The 22,624-nt window shown below is 39.4% G+C and overlaps 1 protein-coding gene across 1 annotated transcript in view; it reads right to left on the reverse strand.

Moving 5' to 3' along the window:
- MRPS9 (mitochondrial ribosomal protein S9) overlaps nt 1-12,584 on the reverse strand; it is a gene marked incomplete at its 5' end in the record, with an annotated part of 32,819 nt that extends 20,235 nt beyond the window's left edge. Inside the window, 2 exons of the mRNA XM_079542585.1 lie at nt 6,521-6,700; nt 12,516-12,584. Of these exons, the coding sequence (XP_079398711.1) occupies nt 6,521-6,700; nt 12,516-12,584 (249 nt within the window). The remainder of the gene's footprint in view (nt 1-6,520; nt 6,701-12,515) is intronic.
- Nucleotides 12,585-22,624: the final 10,040 nt, after the last annotated feature.

Below are 22,624 nucleotides of genomic sequence, written 5' to 3' on the forward strand. Positions count from 1 at the left end.
GTAATTCTGTTTCTCTTAGTGACTGCTGTATTCCCATTTGTTAGTCAATGGGCATTTTATGCATACACACAGTAGGTGAACACCTATTTATGAACAAATGGGGATTAATTATGATGACAATAGAGAAATCCGCTGTGAGCCAAATGATGTTAAACAAACACATTATATAATATATTAAAAGAATCGATTACAGGATTCTGAGACTGACTGTGTATTTAAGAGGTAGACTTTATACAAGCGTCTGTATTACAGAATCCCAATCAAAACAGTTACTGTAACTACAGAGCCTTAATAAAAGCTTTATATCAATCCACCATTTATAAGGAAGAGCGACTGTCATCTGAGATATATTATGTCTTGAAAATGTAGCTTACATTGCAAGTGTATAATCATGTCTTTCAGGCTAAACCATAAACAAACCCTGCATTAAGTAATCTTAACACCTACTTTCATCTCTCCCCACAAATAGCCAAGGAACAATTTTTCTACTTTGCAGATTCCCCGTTCTGTTGTTGCTGTTTTTCCCTGTCAAAATGAAGAGTCTTACTGCATTCTCCCCTTTAATGGAAATTTAATCAAGGAGAGATATCTGTCTTTACAAACTGTTAGGAACTCTACTGGGATGCAAAAGACTCCAGATGAAGTCTTGTTGTCCTTTATTCAGAGGAGACTCTTGTTGTCAAATATCTGCATCCTCAATTTTTACTGAATTTGACCAAGAACAGCTTTCCTTAGGCCATCATTTCAGGTAGGTAATGTGCATTAATCCCACTCCAACCTCCACAGATTCTGGGTTGCTACTTCAAATCTGTTACACCATACTGTCGTCATTTTCTAGGGAAATAAAACAATCTCTGCAGTCATACTCTCAAAACACGGCAGCTCACAATTAACACTCTACTATTAAGATGGTTTACTTCCGATATTTCTTACACCATGTTGATAAACTTAACATTTTTTACCAAAGGAAAGGAATGCCGCTTTATCAGCACTTGTGGAGATACCAGATGATTCAGGATACTGCTATAGGACCACAATGTATTTCCCTTCCAACCTGAATTCAAGCCAGTAGGCATAATGAGAACAAGGCTCTATCCATATTAAAAAGAAATTTGTACCTGGCAGACCTTCAAACAAATTACATGCAAAAGAACTTATTAAATAAGCTGCCCAGCACTGTATGTAGTGTGTTTTGCAAATTCAGTGTATCTGTTCCACCTTCATCTTCCCCCTTTATTGTGTACATTGCATGTGCTGACTCCTGATTCTTTCTGCCTTTTCTGCCTGCAAGCCAAAGTTTTACTCACTATCTAAAAGTCAGAGATCATAGTTTTGAGTTAAAGAGGTTCCACTGGGTCAGAAAAGACTGTTTTGTTCTTCTTACTTTTATTATTTTGTCACTAACTTGAGAAATTAAGAATTTGATACTTTAATCAGACAGAACTGAAGGGAATTATAATGGGGTTGAACAGAGACAGTGAGCCAGTCCAATCTGTAAATTACCCATGTAGAGAAGAGAGAGGTTTGGCAGGGCAAATTCACCTTGCCCAAGTATCTATCCTCTTTGGCACGGAGGGCTGAAGAACACAGCACATTCTCATTTAAACAGTTTCAATAATCAGAATGCTGACTTGAGAAGTGACACTTTCATGCCATAGCATTTTAACAGAAAGTCTGAACAGAAGCTTTCTGGCTTCTACTCCTCACAGGAGATCCACCATTCTTCTAAAACCTGGATTCTGCTGAAAGTCTCCAGGCCTTGAACCACATTACTTAAGCACTAAGCTTCACCATTTCTCAAACTTACATGTTTGCTGAATGACTCTTAACGATATTAGCAATATTCTTTAAAAGTTTTCAGCACCTAATATTGAGAATTTCCAGTTAAGTTGAAAAAAAGTATTCTAGCTTCAACTACGTTAAAAAAAATACAAATCCAGTACTTCTGGTAAGGACAACACTGGACATCATGTTCTTGCAGCAAATGAAAGTTCAGAAACATATCTGGTTCTGAGTAACGTTTCTGACATTTCACATATGTTAATATTCACTTATTTCTCACAATCAGAGTTGCTAAAATTTGAAGGTTACTTGGAAATCAGATGCTCTGAGCCATTTTGAAACACAGCTAAATATCACTTTTTTTTTTTTTTTTAACCCATTAGTGAAGTCTTGACTCATTGAAAGAAACTACACCCTCTAAGGAATGAAGCTTCCACTTGTATAACGTTTTCATTGTGAAGAATCTTACTGCTACTTTTGCAACAACATACATGCAACTGAATATACCTAGGAAGAAGCGTCTATTTTAGTCTAAAATTCTTCCAAGTGTCTTCATCACAACAACCTACTAGGTCATATGGCAGACAGCAGAAGAAAATTAACACATTTCTAGCCTTCAAGTTTTACTAACTTATGGGGAAAGTTCCTGATGAACTCGTATCTCAGAGAGCATTTAGTGATTGCACAGAAATGAATAATAAAAATACTGACATATCATATAAATGGGTCAAGGAGATTAAGATGCTTTTCTTATATTAATCTTACTTAGGTTTCTGGTCTTTAAAGTGGAATATCACAGAACTGACAGTGGAAAATGAAAGTGGGCTGTTTACTATAATCGCAAGGAAGTTAAATCAAAAATAAAAGGATTACAGACTCAATCAGGGAAAAGCACTAGGTCAGGACTGCAATCTCTATTAATTAGGTATCCCAGCTGGGCAGTGGGTATGCAGCTGTTAACTTGATCAATGACGTACCTAAATGTCATCTCTACTGATTCGCTTATAAATTACCAGCAAGTGAGACTAATGTACAGGTGCTAATTTATTTAAACTGTTCTCTGCAGTTCTACATAGCTTTATAAACTGCATCTGGCACCTAATGTTAGCTGTCAGTTGCACTTAGACATGCCTGTCCTAACGACTCTGTTCATTAGAAATGAGCACAAATTATGAAATATTGTGAAAAATGATACATCAAATGGAATGGGCAAAGCAAATCAATTAGAGAAACCTCATACCACATATTCACACATAGGAGAATAAAACATCTCAGCTTCAGAGCGAGGTCTATAGCACCAATTAAAAAGCAATTCGTAGACTTCTGCAGAGTTATACATCAATTTGCTGGATATTTTTTTTTCCCCTCCAGAAACAAAGTTGTAATGCACAGCTTAACTTTTCATTCCTAAATAAAAGCATCAATAAGAGGCAATTCTGCTTCCACAACATCCAGGAGAAGGATTAACAAGTAAGTCAACTTATTTTCCGGTTTAAAACTTCACAAGGTTTAGCTTTTATTAAACTACACCTAAAACTCCAGTGAAGGACAGAATCTTACGATGCCTACTTTTGAACTACACAGCACAGCCTGATTAACAGTAAAAGACATAGAGGTATGTAAGCACTCATCAGTAAGAATTATTACTGTTTAAAATGTAAAGCTTGGTAATTCTCCTGCCAGTGCTTAAGCAGCTTTTATATTTTTATAACAGTAATTTAATTATGCATAGCAGACACTATTATACACTAAGTATTTTCCAACACCTGATGTAATATGAAGAAATTAAATATGCAACACAGACACTTGGTATCACTAAACAAAACACTGCACTTTCGGATTCATTTCTTCATCTTTTCAGAAATAGAGTCTGCAAAGCAGTCACATACTTGCCACATGCACTGCATTTACTAATTATAGAGCTCAGTTAATTTTGTGCAAGCGACCAGTGCCGTAGATTCATACAGAAGAAACTGCTACCTATACATGCTCATTTTCCACTTTCAGTCTTGCTGCCTGACAGCCTTTCCTCTATACTCTAAAGAGAAGGAAAGTTAATGCACTTACCCTTAACCTCTCAGGCAAACCAACTAAACTATCAGGAGCAGCACCACAGTGAGCCACTGATATTATCTATCCAGATTTCAGTAAGACCTTTGACACTGTGCCCCAAACATCCTTCTTTCCAAATGGAATAAATATGGATTTGATGGGTGGGCTGTTCAATGGACAAGGAATAGGTTGTGAGACTGTACCAAAAGAGTGGTGGAGAATGGCTCCATGTCTACTTGGTAATTGGTGATGAGTGGTGTCCCTTGGGGGTCCGTACTGCAAGCAGTGCTCTTAAGATCTTCATCAATGACACTGACAGTGGATCAAGTGCACCCTCAGCAAGTTTGCAGAAAATACCAAGCTTTGTGGTGTGGTCAACACACCAGAGGGATGTCCCATGCCATTCAGAGGGACCTAGACAAATACAAGCAGTGGGCCCAGGTGAACCTCATGAGGTTCAATATATCCAAGTGTAAGGTCTTGCACATGGGTTGTAGCAACCCCTGCAATCACTACAAGCTGGAGGATGCAGGGATGGAGCACAGCCTTGACAAAAACAACCTGGAGGTACAGGTGAACAGCAAGCTGTACATGAGCCAATAATGTACCTTCACTGTCCAGAAAGCCCAATGTATCCTGGGCTGCATCAAAAGAAGTGTGGCCAGTAGGCTGAGGGAGGTATCCCTCTACTCTGTGCTGATGAGGCCTCACCTGGCGTACTGCATCCTGATATGGAGTCCTCAGTACAGGAAAGATGTGGACCTGTTGGACTGCGTCCAGACGAGGGACACAAAAATTATCTGAGGAATGGAACACCTTCCCTTCAAGGACAGCCTGCGAGAGCTGGGGCTGCTCAACCTGCAGAAGGCGGCTCTGGAGAGACCTGAGAGCAGCCTTTCAGTACCTAAAGGGAGGCTATAAGAAAGAAAGGTACAGACTCTTAAGCAGGGTCTGTTGTGACGGAACAAGGGGGGAGTCGTTTTAAACTGAAGAAGGGAAGTTTAGATTGCTCATAACGAATAAGCTCTTTTTTTTATATAATACGAGTGGTGAGGCACTGGCACCAATTGTCTGGAGAGGTAGTGGAAGCCCCATCCTTGGAGACATTCAAGGTAAGGCTGGACCAGGCTCTGAGCAAGCTGATCTATCTGCAGGTATTTCTGTCCGCTGTAGGGGGAGCTGGACTAGATGACATTTATAGGTCTCTTCCAACTCTAAAGACTCTGTGATACTGTAGTAGAGTGAGAGGCCTTTGTAGTGGCAGATTTGTGCATGAATACTCTTGAAGTACTTTCCTGTAACATAAGCATCATTAAAGGTAGGGAAAAAAAAAATCAGAAAAATGCAGGGAAAGGAAATTCTGCAACCTGCTGAAAAGCAAGAAAGCCAGTGTAAAGCAGCACACTACTACTACTAATCCAAATGCCTCCTTCATTAATAATCTTCACTGTTGATAGGACCTTAACTACCGTTAAGGTAGTTAAGTCCTTACTCATAAAGCTTGATTTCCTATATCTGACTTGAAGACAAGTTTCCCTTATGAATTTTCTGATACCTGATGAGACTCAAGTCTCACTTCAACCTTCTTCTCAGCAGGCCATTAAACTTCATTCTTTTCTACTTTGTCATCTATTCTCAGAGAAATTTTATGAACTTCATTTTGAAGCCTCTCTGTCAAAAGCAGTTGAAATCACCCTGCATCACCACCTACAGGTGTAGTTTTTCCTTGGCAAAAGCAGGCTATCAAGACCTCTTACACAGAAACAGCTATGCTAACAGAATTTGCCACAGAAAGGTGACAAAACCATGTGAGCAAAACAATCCCCTTCCCCTGAAAAAAACAAAACCACATAATACCTCTTCCAACACACACAACATCTACCCTAGGGGCACCACTGATATACTGTGCTGCCACGGCTTTAGTAATAGTGTTGCTGCTGTGCAGAAAAAGCAGCACGCAGCTTCACCTACGACAGAATGTCACCAAATGACATTTCTCTTCACTACCTCCGATGTGTGGTAAAATAAGATAGAAATGATGGAAGTGAAGTCCTAGTTGGATGTCAATTTTTATTTATTTATGTGAAAGACAGCGTATCTATACATAAGTTAAATGGCACAGAGAAAGAAGAGGCCACCCACCTATCAGCTGTCAGAGAGAATGGCAATAAAATAATATGTTTTGAGATACTAATATGAGCCCTAGATGCAGGTCTTTATTAGAATCTCTAAGCTAAACCAGGGGGTTACTTGTAAAACATCCTATAAGACTTAATTAGCATTACCAGCAACCAGAGTACCACACAAGAAAACCCAACTTAAATATACACAGCAGGTCAAACTGTGGTTAAATGTTCCAAAGAGCTACACAAACCTTTGCAGGGCTTCTTATAACCTCGGATCAAGGGGATTATCCATTAGTACTTTTAAAAAGAACCCACTGTGCTTTAGCAAGATATGGTACACACAGCTCTATACTGTGATGTCTGACCTCACACAGTAGCATGAGTAGAATCTCTATTCACAGTCACAGTTGCAATGTTTGCAACATACAGTAGTAGTCTTTCTTATTCTGACAGTTTGATTAAAAATCACAGAGAGCTGAGGGGCTCATGCTGAAGTAAAGTGCTTTCAATATCTGAAACTCTACAGTAAATTACTTCTCCAACAGAGCAACCGCACTTACATCAATATCCTCTTGGGTAAAAGTTTCCGGATCCTCTCCCATCATGTTGGCTAAATGTCTCTTTCCTAGGTCGAACTCTTCAATTTGTTTCTTAATAAATGCCTCCGTGTATTTTTCAGGTCCTGAGGTTGCTACGTTTTTCCTCCATGCAGCTGTGGTGGTATAGATTAGCCTCAATGTCTAACAAAAACAGAAAACAAGTGAGATTTATTTTCATATTTTTAGCATTGTGAGTTTTAAATAAAATCAACAGTAAAACAAGTCATGCTTACTGCTTACTTATAACAGGACTCACACTACTGTAATAAACTAGCAAATGCAGTTACAGTCACAAAACCATTTTCTTTCAATTGTTTAATGCCTAAGAACAGAAAAACCTTCTAAAAGTTGAACATTTTCACACATCACTATCAATTTGGACAACCACTTTTCCTCTTACTGAAAATATCCGTATTTTTGCACCTGCCTTTTAAGTTTGTTTGTTTGGTGGTTTTTTTTTGTTGTTTTTTTTTTTTTTTAATTCAGTCAGATTTTTCTGATGGAAAGAAAAGTAGTACTACATACTGGGAACATCCAGCAAAAGCAAAACACAGCATTGATCAAAAGATGCAGTCTTCATTTGCACATATATCTATCAGCACATAAGCAGGTTCTGCATTCACCTAAAGGCACTCCATAACAAAGTATGAAAAGAATCTACAGGGCAGCCCTCTAACAGCTTTTGGAAACATGTTGGTTACCCTGTGTCCTGTGGCACAGTGACAACCACTGCTAGATGTTCTGGAAAAGTATGAATTACTCCTTCTTTGCTCAGTGCCAGAGGGTTCACTGCTTCTGGTGTAATGATGAGGAAACAAAGCAGGATGATTCTCAGCAGCAGCTACTACCAAGCATGGCTCCAGCTCAGGAATCAAAACTCCAGGGACACATATTTGTCTCCCACAAAGATTGACAGATAAGCTTTTCTTTTAATGAAGACAATCAGAAACTACGATGACTAATTTCAATTAAGCCTTCTGCCAGAGGAACAGGAGTTTCATTGACAAGGCTGCAATGTTCCAGTTTCAGCTTAGTGCCAGTAGTGTGCATTATTTTGTTAATGCCAGCTTTGGAGAGACAAAGTTCTCTGCAGCTCTATGGCTCTGGCAGAATACTGAAATTTCTGTGCCCTGCCAAAGAGTAGGGAGCTCTCTGCTAAGCTAGTGCCAGAGATCCCAAAATGGCTCTCCTGAGTGCCAAAGCTAACAGGAGGTGGTTGAAGTGGAAGAAAGAAGACTCTTCTTTACCTTAACCTTCTTTACCTTTACCCTTCTTTACCTTAATTTCTTTCAGCAAGTAATTAAACTGTCCCCACTTCTGATGCTGCAGCCTCAGTCTACCTTTCATGAAACATTAAAACCCAAACACTCATAACAAAGTGAATTAGTAGCCTTATTATGAGGAACAGAATAAACCTAGCAACCAAAACAACTAAACATCCTCTCAGTCACAGAAACAGCCTTCTGTAAATCACAACTTGGACACGTTGACCATTTTGACTGATTTGATCATTCCAAATTAAGCTAATATAAGCAGCTTAAAACGTTTTCTTCCTAAAACTAATATGAATACAGTAGCAATCTTCAAGCCTGGGTACAACCACAAAGACATAAACACACATAAATGTGCACTGGCCACAGAAGGTTTAAAAACAGCTCCATGGCAGAGTGCTGTTGCCTTATTTTCTCCATGGTTTAGAAGCACCATATACAATGCCACATATATATGCATACATATATATGTATAAATATTTTAAATATGCATCTTCCACCCACAAGGCTCTGATGACATCCTAAGAAAGCAACAAGGTTTCTCTGCATATTACCTACTCTTCTCCTAGTCACTCCTCAGGAAAGAATTCAATTCATCCTCTTACTTGTTGTAATAGTAATTAATTACTTGTAATTCTTGTTAATGAACACATGATTCCATATTACTCAGCCCAAAATTGCTTTCTCTCTCCTATGCTTTAAACAGGACTCTTTAAAAAGACTGCTTTCATCTTATTCCTGTCAATTTCTATTGTAATTTTCTCATTTTTGTCCTCCTTCCCTCAAGCTATTCATATTCTTCCCTAGTTTCAATTCATCACTAATCAAAAGTCCCTGGACATACAAACTGTTCATAATTAGAAAACAGCCTCTTATGCAAATCAGTATCTATTGTATTGGGAACCTCTTCTGGGATAAGAGCACTATTTCATGGGCAATACAGGCAAGAACTGCAAAGTAGCACCAGATGCTCCTGGCATTTCTATAAAAAAAAAAAAAAAAAAAAAAAAAACACTCCTCAACTTTCCAGAGGAAACTATAGAGGTTTACATTTACTCGTTACACATTTCATGGAGCATTACTGCAGACAGCAACCTCACCACTTTTAAATAATATAGGTTACTGCCAGTACTCCTGAAATAGTAGGCAGTTCTAGCAGAGTAGGAGAGAATGGAAAACCTTTACTTTTGGACACACCTCCTGATCAACTTCTCCCCAAACAACCCAGCATTCAGACAGTTTCACAAATCCCTATTTTCCTGGGAGACAGTAAACATATAGAAAAATCAGCTTATGTAAAATCTGCTTCCAAAAAAAAAAAATCCACAATAAAAAACAATTTTCAGACAACTCCAAATTGATCACCCTAAGAGATGTAACCAGGAGTTGTTGTTCGTTTGTTTTTATTTCCAGGGGGCTTTGTTTGTTTGTTGTTTTTTTAACTACTGTCCCATGAATTTGGCTTCACTGGTGAGTGTGGTGAGCAGGACTAGGGAAGTCATCCTGCCCCTGGACTTGGCACTGGTGAGGCCTCACCTCGAGTACTGCATTCGGTTTTGGGCAGCTCAGTACAGAAAGAACATTGAGGTGCTGGAGCAGGTCCAAAGAAGAGCAACAAGGCTGATGAGGGGCTTGGAGAATATGCCCCATGAGGAGAGACTGAAGGAACTGGAGCTGTTTAGCGTGAGGATGAGGAGGCTGAGGGGAGACCTTATTGCTCTCTTCCAGTATCTGAAAGGTCCTTACAGCAAAAGCAGAGCTGGTCTCTTCTCACTGGTGACAGGACGAGGGGAAATGGCCTTACGTTGAGCCAGGGTAAATTTAGGTTGGATATCAGGAAACACTTCTGTACAGAAAGGGTTGTGAAGCACTGGAATTGGCTCCTCAGGGAGATGGTTGAGTCACCATCCCTGGATGTATTTAAAAACTGTTTGGATGTGGCGCTCAGGGACATGATTTAGTGGAGGGTTGTTAGAGTTAGGGTAGGATGGTTAGCTTGTGGTTGGACTCCATGATCTTTAAGGTCTTTTCCAACCTGAGTGATTCCATGATTCTATGTTAAGGGCAAAGAAAAAAGGGCTACAAAGATGATCAGAGGCTTAGAGCATCTGCCTTATGAGGAATGGCTGAGAGACCCAGGATAGAAGGCATCTTACTGACGCTTATAAATATCTAAAGGGCAGGTACCAAGTGGATGGGGCCAGACTCTACCTTGTGGTGCCCAGCAACCAAACAAGGGACAACGGGCAGAAACCGGAACACAGGAGATTCCATCTGAACACGAGGATAAATGTCTTGGGGTTTGACAGATGCACAGTTAGAGCTGTATAACCACAACAGCATGCAGGAATAGAGCTGCCCTGTGTCCACTGCTCCAGCTACTGGTCGCATAGTCAAGCAAGATGCAAACAGCAGTCCTTCAGTCAGTCTTGCACAAAACAAAGCATGCAATATGTAGTTATCATACAGAATGGGTATGTGAGCTTTTTGCTATCAAGTGTGATATTTTACAAAGTGTTTTAATTCATTTAGTTAAATGACATTTACAAAGTCTCAGATTCCAGTTGGCCTACAAATTAAATAGATAAATCAGTATCAGGTTTGTGTTTTAATAAGCATTTTGTGAAACACATCAGGAAGTATCACAAGATATCATTAAACACGCTGAAGTAATTTTATATTACTTTAATAGAAGACTTGCCAAAGTATTTAATCAGAAGAAACTTCTCCCTAATTGAATTCTCTCTTCAAGGTAACTAAAACCACATCTCTCCCACCCACAGAATCTACTTCTTTTGCTTATTTGACCAAATCTATGTATTAGGCTTTGCTTGTACTGTATATTATAAAATAAATGTATTTGTATTTATATATTTATATATAGAGAGATAATTTATATATATTTATATAATATGTATTATTAAAATATATGTATAAAATAAATGTAGAGATACAGGGTAAATATCAAACCTGCGTAATGGGGGCAAAGATTTAGATCTAGCGGATTTCAGGTATAAACTATAAAATACCAGTAGGCTTTTCAACTCTATCTCGGCTAGCAACTGCACAGAAAGCTACTCCATTCTTAGCATGCAGCTACAAAATCTCCCAAAATACTGAGGCCAGTATGCTATGACAAACCATTTCTCAAGCACAGTTTGATAAGCAGCCTAACATCCACAGCGCTACAACCAATGTCTGCTTCGTGCCCAGCCATTTCTTGAAGCCAGACCGTGCTGGAGGTTTGTTCTTAATACACACATAAGTCACCCATTCTGGTTTTACGTTCTCTGCTGGCAGGACAAAGTGGTATCATATTTCTGATATGAGTACATACACGAACCACAGAAATTCATACACAATACCAGACCCGATCAAAAGCAAGAGCCCACATGGTATTCTGAACTCTTCTACTAAGAAAAAAAAAAACCTACACAACCACAACAGGAATGATAGAAACAAAGTAAGACCATTTTTCAGTATAGATTCTTGATAGTGTTCACTGCAATTTTCTTGAGTTCCATGAGGTGCTTTCTGTACTCACGTAAATGCTTCACACTCTGAACATCCTCATCAAACTGTTCTTTAGATTAACAGCATAAGAATCTTTCAAACTGCCTGTGCCCCATGTCTCCTTAGCTCCTTTTGCACCCGTTAGGTCAGATATTTGCAAACAGGATGATAAGTTTATAGCTGTGAGCTCAGGTACAGATCCCACCTTTGGCAGAGAGAATTAGACGGGTCATCAGTGAAGACCCCTTCCAGCCCTGTCTTCTACAGTCACTTCTTCAAGACTATTTCTCAGCTCACAGGTGCCTGCCCAGAAATGCCACACCGCTGTCAGTCATAACTGTGACGTAGGATAACCAAAACCAAGCAAACTCCTCCAAATACTCTATGCACTATGATCAAGCACTAGGACTTTTTCAGCTTTTTTCTCAGTCCTTGGGCAACTTCAGTGTTTTTTTCTGCCTGCTGCACAAGGAACCACCCAGGCCTTCATTCCTAATACATAAAGCTCATTCGCAATTCAGCAGTATTAAATAGTTCCAATTGCTCCCTCCAGCATTACCTCTTATTTACTTACTGCATCTCTTTCTTGCTACTCAGGGGTTTCGTTCAGTCACCAAACAGATCCTCAGCTCACACAGTTTGTCGCTTGGGACTGTTAGCAGACTGCCTTTGAACAAATTTGTTGGCCACTGCTGGAATGCATATATCCAACAGTGCTGCAACACCACAGCTGCCCGCTGCACTGACAGCAGCTGAAAGCCAGCATCTACCAGAACAGGTGGTTGGTTCCGCTCAAACAGGAGCAACCTCATTTCTGGAGAGCAATTTCCTCCACACTGCGGGGATTCGGAGATTCCATAACCACTCATCCGCTTACCAAACGTAATGTCGTTTGTTAATTACCCGCAACTCTCACACTGCTCTGTTTTTGTGGATGGCTGTGGGCTACAGCCCAGCCCTGCTACTTCTGTCCCCACACACGCTACACCAAGCCTCCCCTGCACTTTTAACTTCACAACGAAAAACAAACGCAGCCCTGCGGAAGCGGCTGCACTGCAACCAACCCCTGCAGCTCCCGAGCCCTCTCAGCGGGGCGAACGCACGCAGGATCCCGCGCAGCTCAGGCTTCCCGCTCCCCTTCGGCCGCCACGCAGTGCCCGGGCTGCTCTCACCTGGGCGCTGGGCCCGCCCGACGCCAAGCTCCATCGGCCGCCCAGTCGCAACACGTGCCCCGCCGCCATACCGGCCGCCGGGAGACAGGACGGCCCGGTGCGCCGCAGCCCACAGTAGGCCCCAGAGCCGGCGATTGGCGGGAAGGATGAGGCGGGGCTGCGCCTGCGCGCTGTTTCGCGCCGTGAGCGGGCGGTGCTGAGGAGCGCTGAGAGGAAGATGGGGGGTGGGGCTTCGGGTGTGCGGTGCTTGTTGTGTGAATGTGGAGCGGCTGAAGTGTGCTTGGCTCTGGGTTCTGCTCTCTGTGACAGCGACAGGGCCCGAGGGAACAGTATGGAGCTGTCAGGGGAGGGGCAGCTGGGGGTTAGGAAATGGTTTATGGTTCGTTTAACCCTTAAGGTTGTGACTGGGTCAATGGCAGGCAGCGGGTGCACGTGTTCCGTGAGATGGACATCATCAGATTCCTGGTGGAGCAGGCGGTGCTGAAAGTTGTAGCAGGTCTGGTGCAACCCTACTGCTCATGGAAACTATAGCCAAAGGTTTTATTTCAACATATCCATGGGGTACATATGTATGCACCTCCGAGCGATTGGATTTTGGTGGTTGTGTTTTATGCCACAGGGAAAGTGGAAATGAATTAAAATCCTTATTAAAAAAAAAAAAAAAAAAAAAAAAGTTATTTTCTAGACTTTCGCACTTACTATTTGAGAGGGTGTTCTGGAAGCAAATCCCAGCTTTTCCAGGTTTGTTTTTTCATATCCGCTGTCAGCTTTTGCATCCTCCTACTCGATTGTAAGTATGATTTCTTCCCAGGGATTTAAAAGAGAGTATAAGAAAACTGGCAGTGGGCAAGGGAAATTGCTCATGCAGGGAGGTCAAGGAGAAACCAACTGGGAAGGTGTATTTATTCCCTAGGTCACCAGCCATGAAAATGACAACTTCAGTATTTTTATTGACATGGATATGTATAAGCAACTACTATGGATACTGAACCAAAGGGAAGCAGTGAAATGGCTCTCTTCCATGCACAGCTGACCAAGCACTGGGAACAGCAGCCAGCTCTCATTCACACAGTGTATATGGATTGCACTTGGTAAGCAGCTGTTTCTCCAAATGAGACTAAAATGAAGTTGGGTTGGGGTCACAATCCTACTTGATCCCCTGAAGGATCTGAAGGGTAGAGTAGTGCAGCCTTTTGAAGGTTCATAGCAAGTCTCATCTGCTACCTGTTGCCCCCTTTCTTGGCTCTGCTTGGGGATGGAGAAATTCCTCAGTCCTCACCTAGCTAAATAATCATCACCTCTCTGCCAGCTGCCTAGAAGCAAAACACCACTGAAGTGAACTGCTTTAATTCTCTACATGCAATTAATTGTCAGTAAAATCCAAAGAGCACTGACGCCTATACAGTATTGGCTACCTGTACTTTGTAGCTAGTTGATGTCAATCCAGCTCCCTCCTTACCTTAAGTCCACCTACTCCTATGCCTATGGGGAAATAAAACCAAATACTACTGCAGTCCAAGTAAAAAACACGCTTTCAAGCACAGGAGAGTCTAGATATTAGTCATTGTTTTAGTCTGAGGTTGTAAAATTGTTCTCACAAATGAAAAACAATTCATTAGATGAAGAGACCTCAGTGTATGCAGAGTCAAGTGTTTAATGACAAGGACTGTGTTGTGTTTCTTTTGACTGGTCAAACCTTAGAAACTGCACCTTCAGTATAAGAAACTTTTGCAGAAATTGCTTTGAAATCCTTGAGTCAGGTATTTTTCCAACCATCCCACTGCTGCCAAGGAGCTTACCTGAACTTTTTATTTGTGGAAGACACTTCTCCAGAAGTCCAGGTCACTGGTAAAGGTAATTATTGGTTATTGCTTGCGGTATTTTGAAGGAAATGGACTTTTGAGGTGGGCATGGCTTGTGTTCCAGAAGGATTCCTTCTGATATAAGGCTTGCCACTCCTAATCGGATGACATGAGTTTGTGTTTACCGGCTCAAAATCAACTCAGCACCAGCCAATGGAAGATAAAAATGAAGTTGTGGAAGTTACTTACGTGCTCAACTCCTGCATTCCCAGCCCTCTGTCAAGTTTATTAAGACAGAGCTTAGGAGAAATGCAAGAAAACCATGTTTAATCTACTTACCCAAGACTAATTCCAAAGGGTTTCTCTATCTATCTCTATATTTAGTTGACATATTGTAGATGCTTACCTAATCCATGCAAACTATGCTGATGTTTTGCTAAGCCCTCTGTGAATCTTTAGTCTCTTTGTGTCAGGAATGTCTTTCTGAGCCTGGATGGGCAATGCTCAACTCTGGGAATTTGTTCAAGTAGTGAACTTTATCATACTGATTGATTGTACTCTTACAATCATGCAACTGGTAACTGCTGCTTGCACAACATTAGCTAATTTTGTTTTGGGACTGGATAATGTGGGCAAGAAAGTAATTTGAGGATGCTGTTATGCGTGAAGCAAGGTAGCCTGTGACAGAAAGTAAGGGACTCTATGATTTAGAAGACCAAAGAAATAGTCGTAGGAGAAATAAGACTTTTTGGGATCCTGTAATCTAAATGTGCTTCTGAAGAGATGTCTGACTATGTTACTGTTTTCACTTCTGCTGCACTGAAATAAAAAAGTAGATTTGCTTTCGATTTCTGAAGTTCTTAGAAAAAATTTTTTATTCTTTCACCTGTTCTTTTCTTCCTTAGTCAATGAGTACTTTGGCTTGTCCAGAGACCAAGCAGTTGGGTGACAGAGGGTGCTGGCAAAGCATCAACTTGGATCTTTACCAGTGGCAACTTCTGACTTCTCCTTGGAAGTTTAGAAAAATCCAGGTCTGGTCACTTGGAATTCAGCAATGGCTTGAGTTTTGGCTACGGAGAGCACTGGAGAGGAGAACCGTGGCTTGACAGAAATCCTCATGTTTCAGAAGATAATTGATATGTTTGGAGAAAAAACAAAAAAACAAAAAAACCCCACAACAAAATGCATGTTAAAAATGCAGATAATTCAGCAGTATTTTAGTTCTGTTCCAGTTAAGTAATTTCCCAATATTTTATGGCATCTGTGTGCTTTTTGACAATGAAATTGTTTTGCATTAATCTTTTTCATCACTATTGAAAGGCTTAAAGCTGATATATTCAGAAATCATGCTTTCTTAAATGAAAACACATTAATTTTACTTTTAAAAATGAATAATAAGAGCAACTACTTCATTGTACCTAGATTTCTTCAAATGCAGACTGATCACACTCCAATTTGTAGACAGCATGTGCCAGCTACCTAAGGGTTGTCAATTACGTTATGCTATAAAAGACACAGCACTTAAGGAGCTGTCAATCAAGCCTGTTGTGAGAGGTTTCAAGAGTCACTATTCCAATAGTATTTATTGAATATAAAAATAAAATTTACATGAAAACACCAAATACAGTTGGATCACATTTCATTTTATTGCAAGAATGCTTTGCAGTGAGCACAGAAGCAGTAAGTATGACATCACCAGAGATTATTTCTTGTAATTCTGTGCCTCTGGTTTGTTCCTTTGCACAGCATTCCTTCTTCATCAAAAAAGATTCTGCCCTAATCCCACTGACTTCATCACAGTTTGTATCACAGCTCCACATCTGTTTCATCTTTTCTTCAAAGTCCAAGTGGTAGTATTCTTTTTATATATTTTTCCCTTCACGGCTTATGTCTATCTTTGAGCACTGCAAAGCTTTTTGGGGAGCATTCCTTTCTGCATCGCTGTGTTCCAGCTCTACCATAATTTATGTGCTTGAGTAACCCCCATTGAATCTGCAAACAGTTCTCAGAAAGTAGGAGAATTTGTATGGATGTAATTTGGAGGCATTTGAAGACAGTTTTATTCCACATGGATGCCAGAATCAGCCCAAAGAGATCCAAATACAGTGTCTGGGCCTATTTTTAGTTGGCAAGCGCTTTTAGACTCTGTAATGTCTTTGTCATTTGTCTACCATAAGCTTTGCTTCCATATGTTTATCACTGTTGCTGATTCAGTCTTTCAATATTAGAATCACTTAGAGCTGTGCTTTCAACTAAGGCTTGCATCAGAGCTTTTAGACAAATGTCACTACTGATTCTAGAAGCAGCTTAGGGTCAGAGCTGACATTAGATCCATAAGTTATGTCTGTACTGCTGAATAAAGGAAGCCTTACACTGGCCTAGAGATTGAGTGACCTTGCTTGGATCGCATCAGCTCTGGTTAGACTTTCCCTGAGCTATGATGTTGGATGGAGCAGCCCGAAATAGAACCAGAAATATAAATAATCTCTTTCATCCATAGACATAGTAGTTTTATCTCTTAGTCACATAGAAATGTATTGTTATTCCCACTACTGAGCCTTCTCAGTAACTTTCCATTACTGATTTTTCTAAGTACATATTTTCTGTGTGCACGTATTCAGAATAAATGGAAGAAAACAGTAATTTCTCAAATTGTACATACTTCCCAAGATTCTTCTATGGATAGGGAGTAGACACTGTAAGTCCTGCCTACCTCACCAGATAACCAGAAAATGCATCTTACAGTGTTCCCTCCTGGGACGATGCCAGCAATTCAGCTGTATATGGTTTATGGATGCTATTTGAGGTTGTGAACTCCATATACGTCTTTGTCAGACTGCAAGTGCCATCTTGATTTTAAGGCTGGGATTTGTCTTCCCACAGCTTCACATTTTTCCTGCTGAATTGAAATTCATGCAGGGTGCAGGTGCAGAGCAGCAGTTGGTGCCCACAGGCTATCTCATGGAGCACCGTGCTTCTACACGCTGTTAGCCCTGCCAAGGAGGTCAGGTTGTTGAGGACATCATCACCTTGGCCACAAACTAATCTGGCAAGAGACTGTATTCACCTGAAAGCTGAATCTGGATTAAAGAAGAAAAAAAGCACCAAGTACTGCTGCTACATTCGGACCACTATATTCAAATAATGAAGAAGATAATCTGGTCAGTTTTCTGCTGTAGTTTTCTTCCCAGAAAATATCAGTTTATGTGTCTGTATTGAATCCAGTTAATGACATTGGTGTCATTAGCTTTCCTTTATGCTAGACAACTAAGTAAGAGAATAAATGTTTTTTTTGTACCTGTTACAGTGTTTCAGGTAGAATATAATGTTTTATGTAATGTGAAGGCTATAAAATGTCCAGCAAAAACACGTGTCTAACTTAATACAGATGTCCTCCACAGGTGTTCCTCAAAGGAACTGCTGGCTTGTTTTTGGCTTCTCTGTTATTACAGCAATGAGGCACTACCTGCAGTCTGTGATATGGGTGCCAGCAGATGATGAACCAGCCAGCAGAACACCTGAAAAAGATGCTTCCTGTATTAGTCCCACACAAGAGCTTTGTCTGCAGTAACCTTCTTTGCGTAGGTCTGAAGGGGGAAGCAAGCAGAGGAAGCTTCTTCAGCATTCACACGTGTGCAAGAGCTAGCCTGAAGCAGTGCTCTGCTCTTCATGAGTGGGGCTGGCATTTAATAGGTGGGCCTCCAGGCATTGTACACTAGCCTTGAGAAACTAACAGCCACTGTCTACTAAAGTTGCTTGGGGATTTCAACTTAAGAGGGCAAATGGTGCAGTCAGGAGCTAACCCATAAAATAGCATGTGCATTTGAGATGATTATAAGTATCAGTAGGAACTGCATGAATCATCATCTCCTTACACATGATAGTCTAATACGTATATTGGCCTAAATCTGAACATCTGCAGCAAATGTATTTCTCAGATTATGATAGTTCTCTTACAAAACAGGAGGCAGAATGGGAGAGAAAGTTTGCAAGAGCTTGGGGGAAAGAGAAAGGACTCTGCAACTTCTGTGGGCATAGTCACAAACTGGCTGATTTACTTACATGTTGATGACATATCTCACGTGCCATTTATAATGAGCTGTCAAAACCCGACTGAACATGGTTGGCTGGCAGCAAATTATCCTGAACCTTGCAGAGGTAAGTAGGCTTCAGCTTATTTTAAAGGATACCAGACATTTTGTCTCTTTGGTCAAGCCTACCCAGTCATTTATAATAAGTTACATGCAAAGGTCAAACTGTACTGAAATATAAAATATGGTTAAAATAAATCAGATTTAACCATTTCAGTTTACTTAGGTAAAAGGCAAAGCAACATGAAAAAGCTTGTTAAATATCTCCTGGGAGAGGACATCACTGTCCCCCATTAAATGGACTGTGAGTGCTGGTTTTCTGGATAGACTTAAACAAACAAACGACAACAAAAACAAAAAACCAAATGGAAACTAACAGGGGTTTCATCAGGAGTTTTTGCTGGGGTTTAGAAATTCTGAGCTTAACTTAAAAATTAGAAAACTCTCCGGTGATGGGCTTTGTCCCAGTTCTATTTCTTTCAGTGGGCAATACACTGGAGAGTATGGTGTAAAATAAGGAATTATTTGGTAAAGTATTTCTACATCAGGATAGTGCTCTGGTCACTTTTTGAACGTCTTTTGGTAACTTTCAAGCAGGGAGCCTCAAAGTGAAGACCGGACTTGGGAAAACAAAATGCAGTTTTGCCACATTGACTTAGAAAATTTCTGCAAGTGATGCATAGTTTAATTGTTACCTTAATTATTTGTGGAGGTTTACTGAGAGGGGTTTTTACACTCTTCTGCTGAAAGAAGTTAGCAGATTCGCAGATCTAAAGACTGGAAAACCGATGTGTTAAGCTGTAGCGTTTTTAGAGATATAACATTTAACTTATTCTTCTTCCTCTTTTTCTTCCTTTTCTAATTTTTCTTCCTCTCGAAAAAGAGTTATTAATTTATCTCATATATGAACATACCGTATAGTTTCAAAACTTTGTTTTTCTTAGTGCTCTCTAGTCAGAGCTGATGCTATTATTACTGTGTCAAAATGCCACCAGAGAATAGCTTTCCTTACAGTACCTTTCATTTTTTGTTACCATAACTTTTTCTGTTATCTTTGAGTTACATTTTCAGGTTGCATACACTGCAAGATGTGACAGCACTATTAGCCCAGAAGGTTTAAGAATTATCAGCTGTAAATTTGAAAATATTTTCAGAATCTTTAACCTTATTCAAGGGGAAAAAATGTGTTTCACCTGTCACTTAAATATTCATCACATCATTATCTGTTTAGTCTGGAGAAGAGGAGGCTCAGGGCAGACCTCATCACGCTCTACAACTTCCTGAAAGGATGCTGTGATGAGGAGGGGTTTGGCTCTTCTCCCAGGCAACAAACAGGACCCGAGGAAATGGCCACAGGTTGTACCAGAGGAGGTTTAGGTTACACATAAGGAAAAGCTTTTTCTCTCAGAGGGTGGTCAGGCACTGGAATGGCTGCTCAGAGAGGTGGTGGAGTCGCCGTCCCTGGCAGTGTTCAAGACACGTCTGAATGAGGAGCTACAAGATATGGTTTAGTAGCTTAGAGGGTAATAATGGTGATAGGAGGATGGTTGGACTAGATAATCTTGTAGGTCGTTTCCAACCTTGTGATTCTATGATTCTGTAGACAATGGTGATCTCATTGATGAGCTCAGTAGAGTTGCTTAAACTAGTTTACATGCATGGCGTTAGAAGACACTGTTTCATTTTTCAAGATGTGCTTTGGATTCATTGCATTTACCTGTATCATCAGATCTTCTGTGTCTTTTCACAAATGACTTCTAAAAGGATTCAGGATTTCATACTCAATGTGCCTAATCTGTCTTATCTTCCATATATGGTTAAAAGCATTAGCAGTCAAGTTATACAATCAAAATGAGTAAAAATAGTGAAGTGGTTGACATTTGAAAATTGATCCATTTTATTTGAATTGCTTATTTTCAAATCATTTTCTGTCTGTGTTACCATTAGTTAGATAAAGTATTTTAAAGTACAAGCACATTTCTTCATTAAGATAATACAATTAAGACCTAGGAGACACACTTAGAATGGAAAGTTCAGAAGAGAACCACACAAACTGAGGTTGCTTCAAATGTGTGAAGAGAAGTTCAGCACTCATGGTCTTATTTGGAATACTATTTTCTATAATTTTCTGGAAAACATCCCACTAAAAAATGTGCTGTTTACACCAACACATTCAATGCTCGCTTATTCTAACCCAAGTAAGATTATAACCATGAATCAAATAAAAGAATAAAAATTGAAATTAATATCCTCTCTTTTATACCTATTCTGTGCTTGTTTCTTAATTTATATCAGATGGAAGTCAAATGTTTTTAAAGAATCAAAATCAGCTTTTTAAGAAGATGATTCACCTTTCCTAAATAACTTCTCCTTAAACTTTCATTTATACTTCAGATTTTATGAGTACGAGATTGTTGGAATATTTTGGGTGTTTTGGGTAGCTGAAAGTGAATCCAAATTCTTGAACCTTTTTCCATATTCCATCTCTTATTTTTAATACTACTGTTTTATTTGTCTTCAGAAAAATCTAGAATCTTTTGTGACACAGCAATATTCTCACTCTATAATAACAAACTGTCATGGTATTATTAAGGGTAGATTTTCTTGATTTAGATCAAAATCTGTTTTTTAGATTTATTCTATTGCAGTGACATACATAGTACGTTACAAGTAATTCCAACACAAAACAATGAGGATTTCTGTCTTTTAGTTAATATTTAAAGCATTTGTTGTTGAAAGAAATGAAGTTGAATAGACACAAAGAAAAGAATCGGGTCTGAATAAAGTATAACAGGAAGTTAACAAAGTAGGCTTTCTCTTAAGTGACAACTCCAAAATATGGATGGAGATGATGATAGCATGGATGCCTATGGCAAGAAAGGAAACTACAAAGGATTAGAACATATAGGTAGAAGATAAAAAGTGGGTATAGATTTACTGTGTATCTAAAACACAGATAATGAGTACACAGTAAATGAGACTTAGAGGAAAATCTCTTCTTCACAAATGCATGGAAACAACTTCTTGAATGCATAGTTGGTTGCTTAATCAGAGTTTCAAAACTTTTAATGTCATAAGTACAAAATACAGAGGAATTATATTTAATTCAGAAATGCAATCCAAGTGGCAGAATTATCTTAAAATGTTGAACAATTATTTTTTCTTATCTTTCCTCAAGTAAATATCTGGAAAAACTTATGAAAGAAACGTAAGAAAATGAGTATACTCATAAAATGAATTTATTGAATATTTCATTCGCCAAATAGGCTATCACTAAGCAGTTGCAGAGAACTCATTATTACTTGGAAAGCGTGTAATACCTTATTATTTCTGGGAGCAGTCTTGGTATGGCAGTGCCACTGAGAGAGAAATATCTCCTACCTCTCAAAAATAAACAATGAGAAAATCAGCCAAGTTTCTGTAGACAGAAGATTTTTGTTTGAGATGTTCTTGTAGATCAGCACTGAAAAAAGAGTTCACCAAATTACACGTTAATGATGACAAAGGAATTTCATTGGGATTTTTTCTTAAAATGGAGAATACAGTTTTGGGATGATGTTTACCATACAAAAGGAATGATTTAAAGTATGTGTTTTTGAAACAAACACATGTTTTTCCTTCGTCTGGTAACAGAGAAGATTGAGTAGGGTTTGTGTAATTCCATGTTAGAAGTACAAAAATTGTGCAAAGCAAAGAAGTAGACTGTATTAGTGTTAAGTTGTCCAGAAAGGCACATCAAGTGTACTTTGCACTTCACATTTTATAATGCCAAAAGTTAAATGTATAATACAAAATTTCCAGAAGCTGAACTATAAGGTAATTATGATAATTAGTGATATTTCTCTCCAGAGATCGAGCTCTAATAGTTAAGGAGTAGCTTGATGTTAAAATAAAAAATTCCCTATGCAATGATTAATTAAATACAAGGAATCCAGGAGGTTTATTGCTTAGCACTAATGCACATAATTCTATTTTCTTTGGGCCACAGTGTATGCTTGTTATCAAACATATATTTCTTTAGCTGAAGTTGAGACAGCAGCAGGATATTGCAACTACTGAAATGAGCACCTTGATGGGAAGATCCTTTCGTTTTCCATATTGCCTGCAAACCCATGCTCCATGGTGATTTCACTTGCAATTCTGGAAGCCACCAAAAAAAAAAAAACAAAAACCCAAAACCTCTTACATTACTTTCGTCAATAAATAATTCAGAATA

Source organism: Tetrao urogallus (genome assembly GCF_951394365.1).
Source record: "Tetrao urogallus genome assembly, chromosome: 1".
In the NCBI taxonomy this organism is placed as follows: Eukaryota; Metazoa; Chordata; class Aves; order Galliformes; family Phasianidae; genus Tetrao; species Tetrao urogallus.